The 5,686-nt window shown below is 33.6% G+C and overlaps 1 protein-coding gene across 1 annotated transcript in view; it reads right to left on the bottom strand.

Annotated features, from left to right (window-relative positions):
• LOC107618506 (magnesium transporter MRS2-I) overlaps window positions 90-5,686 on the bottom strand; it is a 7,834-nt gene continuing 2,237 nt past the window's right edge. The window contains exons 5-11 of the mRNA XM_016320599.2: window positions 5,579-5,653; window positions 2,595-2,825; window positions 2,443-2,487; window positions 1,254-1,298; window positions 1,104-1,133; window positions 888-1,007; window positions 90-791 (exon numbers count right to left, since the gene is read on the bottom strand). Coding sequence (XP_016176085.1) covers window positions 705-791; window positions 888-1,007; window positions 1,104-1,133; window positions 1,254-1,298; window positions 2,443-2,487; window positions 2,595-2,825; window positions 5,579-5,653 — 633 coding nt within the window. The 3' untranslated portion in view covers window positions 90-704. The remainder of the gene's footprint in view (window positions 792-887; window positions 1,008-1,103; window positions 1,134-1,253; window positions 1,299-2,442; window positions 2,488-2,594; window positions 2,826-5,578; window positions 5,654-5,686) is intronic.

Below are 5,686 nucleotides of genomic sequence, written 5' to 3'. Positions count from 1 at the left end.
TATATATATATATATATATATATATAATTTTAATTTTAACAACACTTATATACCCATGGTAATCATAGGTAGCATAAACACCATGTATATATTCAACTGCTCTACTCACCCTTTTTTGTCAAAAACCTGAGAACAATGTGAACATGCATGTCCCAATAGTAAAGACGACAAATAATTAAGGGGAAGTCTGGAAGAGTGCTGCCATATATACATATCAAAATCTAAAACCCATTTCCATTTCATTTTATGTAGGATATGGATTTGAATCTTCTAAATTTTGAATTTTACTTTAAAGGATAAAGTGTGATCTCTCACCATTTATTTTATAGGTGAAACCAAGAGAAAAAAAAAGAGAAACCAATCAAAAATGAGAGATCACACTTTACCTTCTAAAGTGAAAATTCAAAATTTAGAAGATCCAAATTCGTAGAATATTGCTCAATAGTCAATAATACATGAATTTCTATAGCAACAAACTCAAAAATTTAGTCGGATTGTATATCAAGGAAATGGGAAAATAGGAGGTTAAAAAAAAATCACATCTATCTAAGATGTAGTATTGGATTGAAATGGAAGCATATAAATATTAACTTGTTCAACTTTTAATCTGTTTTAAGGTACTTGAATCCAGGCAGATAATAAACCTTGAATCATCTTGAATGTAACAGTGCAAGGCACTGCAAGTCAATATTCATTCATTCTTTTCATGATCCAACCAACCCTTTTTTACGAGCATACGCAATAATCAACAGAAACGTAACGGCAGAAATTGTTCCAGAGATAATAACTACCTGTGAATAAATAAGATATCTCTCATTTTGTATTCACAAAAACATAAGTTAAAAGCTGTGGCATCTGAGTGAAAAAATATCAATGTCTAAGCTTACCCATTTGAACATGTAACCGTGATTTTCATTCCACGTATATGGAATGTTCATGCCAAATATTGCAGTCACCAAGGAAAAGAAGGATAGGCACACAGTTCCAGAGCTAAGGAAGAGTTCTAACTGCATAACATATATACAAATGTTTAAACGCCTTAGCATCCACAAGAAAATAAAATAACGTTACAGAATACCGATGGATGAACCACATAAACAAACCTGAATGAGCTGATTTCGATGATTGTCAAGCTGGAAAAAACAAAAAAAAAAAAAAAAACAAAAAAATTTGCATGTATTACATGCATATCACCGAATACCAACCAGAAAAATATAAAAAACACCAGTACCACTAAACTTCTGGTCACTTACTTGGATATTGATATAATCTTCAGTATCATCAATATACTCGCGAAGCTGATAATGAAAATAAATAGTAAAGTAATTACAAGTTAGAAATATATGATATTTAACACGATTAAATTTAGTGCACTATCTGAATATGAATAAAATCAAACACAGAAACTTTGTTGCTTTGCGATAAAATGGCAAAATCACAGTTTATGCAAACCTATTTGTTAATAACATACTTCTGTAGATACTACCAGTGAGGAATGGGAGTTTGTTCTAGGCGATGACGGTGAGCTGAAAAGCTTGAGAACAAGACTGATAATTGATTAATCGTTATCACTAAGAACAGGAGTAACTAGGACAGAGATAGGGCTTTCATTGGGATGAATGCAAAATAAAAGGGACTTGAAGAATTTTGAGTGACATCAACAGTGACAAATGGTGTTGAGATGCCTATGGGTGTTGATAGTGATTGATTATTTGGATCAGCAGTTTTCTCAACTGAGAAAATGGATAAAGACGAAGAAGTTAATTTTCTGTCATTAATTATCAATAAAAAACATAAGCAATATATACATATATGAAAGGCAAAGGCTGCTAGAGCCAAGAATAATAAAATCTAAGAGAAGCTATACAAATTTACTGAAATGAAATCACATGGAAAAGCATCTCACAAATGGTGAGTCATAGTAACTAAAATGTTCTAGAAGAGGTGAAAGAAAAAACTGCCAATATCTGATTGCTGTATTGGGCTTTTATCTGCTTCTTGTTTATCGGGCTGTTTGGTGTTGGAAATAGACTGTTGCTCTCTTAAGCATCTTAGTTTTCTGACCCTATATGATATGCTTAATGCACAAGATGATGACCATCTAACACATCTCACCATGAACAAATCTATAAAGCATAAACTAGAATCAACACAATTTTGACACTAGATTTGAAAGATCACCCTCTTGTGCCACGGAAATAAGAAAAGTTCCCTTTTTGATCTGTTCAAACGTCAACATGCTTGCGAATCTAAAACTAGAAGCCTCTGCCTAAAAGGTCTAGCCTTCAGTTCACTGCCTAGAAATTAGATAGGAGATATTCTTCACAATATATTATAACTTTGTCCAACTACTTAATCAGTACAAAGAAATCTCCTGAAATACATTATAATTAATCTAGCAAGTGTCTGACATATCAAAATAATAAGATAAGATGATTCTACCGTGGTTAATTTGTTCAATGTGCCGTCGATTTGCATGAAATAAGCCTGAAAATAGAACAACCATCACTTATAAGTTAGCACAGCTTTCTTCCGCCATTAAACAAGAACTGAAGACCCTTTCCTTCTATATTCTCTCAAGTAAATAGTATAACCTCAAGTAACATTTCAAGCTCTTCGACATCATTTTCATCCAAATGAACTGTGGCTAGACTTGCTCTACTCGCTCTGGATATCTTTGATCCTATGGTGGGGGAAGCAGCAAACCAAGCACCACCACCGCCACGCGATCCACTAACTGGTGATGCGCTTGCCAACTTTCTTGATAAGTAGAGGTCAGCCATATCATCATCATCGTCCAGTAGTTGTTCAAGTTCGTCTCTCACCTACAGAAGATAACAAGTTAGGAACTATGAATTGATAGAACTGATGTTTTGACAGGGAAGAGAATATATGTTGTATTCCAGTTAAAACTGATCCAGAATGTTTACAGTCCTTTTGAGCTTTACAAAATCCACCATATACAGTTGAGCAATGCGTTGATGAACACATTGTGAAGAAATTAATCTAATATTATGATTAGATAGATGAAGTATTTTGTTTAGGGTTGAAAGGACATCACTCTTACAACAATGATAATACCTATAAACTAATATAGTCTACTTATAAACTCCTTGGAGAAAATATTACAATAATAATGAAAAGATGGAAAAGGAATGAATGAACAGCACTGGGTTTAGAATAGATAGTAAAGATTAAGTATATAGTTTCTCAGGGAATCCTGGTTTTAAGTATTATGTATTGTTATTTAACTAAAAAAAAGCATAAGCTGTCTAAACTGGTTTATAAAATGTAGGGTTCTCTTTGATAAACCGCTATTTTACAGTTTATTTTGTATTGAATTGAGTGGATTTTATCCATTATTCTCACACTTATTCATATAGTTCGCATGTTTTACATTTTCCTTCCTGATTTTGTGCTATGATTGAAAACATGCTTCTTTGGCCTTAATTTTGCTAATTTTTAATCCTCTTTTATTACCATCAATGCCGTGATATATGTGTTAAGTGTTTTCAGGGTTTACAGGGCAAGAATGGCTTAGAGGATGGAAAAGAAACATGCAAAAATGGAAGGAACACAAGAAATGAAGTATTTCAGAATCTGGTAGCGACGCGCACGCATGGACGACGTGCACACATGACTTGTGCATTCGACGCACGACGCGCACGCGTGGCTAACGCCTACACGTGGCCAGTAAAAAGACCAGCGACGCGTACGCGTGACAGAGCGTCACGTGCTGCAGATATCAGAAAACGATGGAGGCGATTTCTGGGCTGCTTTGGACCCAGTTTCAGGTCCGAAAATACTGATTAGAGGCTGCAGAGTGGAGCTGGAAGGGGGAATCAATCATTCATACTTTCATTCACATTAGTTAGGTTTAGATGTAGTTTTCTAGAGAAAGAGGCTCTCTCCTCTCTCTAGGTTTTAGGGATTTTAGTCTTGTTTCTTCTCAATTTCAGAATTCTACCTTGCTTTAATTTAGTTTTCTTCTACTCTTATTTGTTCTAGCACTTTAGTTATCTACTTCTCTTATTGATTCCTTTATTTTGCTAATTTAGTTTATGAACTCATGTGTTACTCTCAACTTTCATTAATGCAATTTATGTTTCACGTTTCTTATTGTTCGATTGCCTTGTTATTGTTATTTCCTTGCTTTGGTTAGTCTTAGATTTTGCTATGTCTTGTTAGTTTTATCTGTTTTTATTTTATACCTTCCAAGTGTTTGATAAAATGTTTGGTTGGATTTTAAATTAGATCTTTATGTTCTTAACTTGGATTGATCAATTAGAGACTCTTGAGTTATCAAAATTCTTTTGTTGATTGGTGATTGAGGCTTGCTGGTTGGCTTAGGTTTCACTAAATCTAGTCTTTGATTAGGACTTGTGAACTTAAGTTGATTTTGCTCACTTGAGTTTCCTTCATTGTTAGAGGTTAAATAAGTGAAAGCAAAAGGCAATTACCATCACAATTGATGATGATAATAAGGATAGGAATTCCAATTCTCAATCCTTGCTAGGACTTTTCTTAGTTGTTATTTTATTTCCTTGTTATTTACATTACTTGTCTCTTATCACAAAAACCCCAACAATACTTTTCCATAACCAATAGTAACATACTTCCCTGCGATCCCTTGAGAGACGACCCGAGATTTAAATACTTCGGTTAATTTTATTGGGTTTGCTTAAGTGACAAACAATTTAAACATTGACTGAGATTTAGTTGTCGGTTTAGAACTATACTTGCAGCGCAAATTTTTGTGAAAATCTTTACCGACATTTTTCCTCCGTCACTCTTCAAAATATATCTCATATATTAAGATGTTTGCTCTACTGATGGAGATGTACATGATCTTTCACTGTCAATAACTGGCTGTTATCTCTAAAAATTGCTATTCTACAGGACAAAATAAAATTTTAAATTGGGAACATTTGGATCCTATGTTTGTAATTCTCTTAAAATAATAAGCATCCCAAATTGGTATACAGTGGCTTGAAAGACGAAATTAGGTAAAACTTTACACAAGATCCTGGCACACCAAAGTTGTCATTTTTATTCTTGAAGAAAACAAAATGGATGAAGTAACTAGGAAAGAAACAAAAAAAATCCTGAACTTGTACTAAGTACTAACTATCACATGTAGAAGTACAAGAGATTGACATAATCTATTTCACCAAAAAAGGAAGAAATAAGTAACTACTAAGTTTAGTTGTGTAAACAAGTATCAAACTATGTACCATTTTGAAGATTCATACATGCTAGAGTGGTATATAATAAAGCATTAATTCAAAAGAGAAGCAAAGATACCCTTGTATATCTTTCACCTTTATGTACCACTAAAGAATAACACGAAAGGGTCAATGAAGTATTGAGAATTGAATCTTCTGATCTTTAATGAAATTTTGGAACTAGTGAACTGATATAAAAGCATTATAAATTTCTCATGCATCACTACAAACCGAATAGCCTATTTCAATTCAAAAAAAGTCCAGAGTATCAAAAACATTGAAGTGAGGGGCAGCAGGTGCAAATTTATTGGCATGCAAGATGATTTTCCAAATACATAATTTACTGCTCTGACCTTTTGCACCCTAGCAGTCAGCCTAGTCATTGCACTCTTCAATTTTCGAACTCTGTCCAAATTACGGCTGCTAATCTGCAGAACCAAGAGACTAAAACCGTTGATAAC

The sequence above is a fragment of the Arachis ipaensis genome, chromosome B09 (assembly GCF_000816755.2).
Source record: "Arachis ipaensis cultivar K30076 chromosome B09, Araip1.1, whole genome shotgun sequence".
NCBI classification, from domain to species: Eukaryota; Viridiplantae; Streptophyta; class Magnoliopsida; order Fabales; family Fabaceae; genus Arachis; species Arachis ipaensis.
Note: the sequence above shows the minus strand (reverse complement) of the source record. Positions and strands in the feature narration are given on the sequence as shown.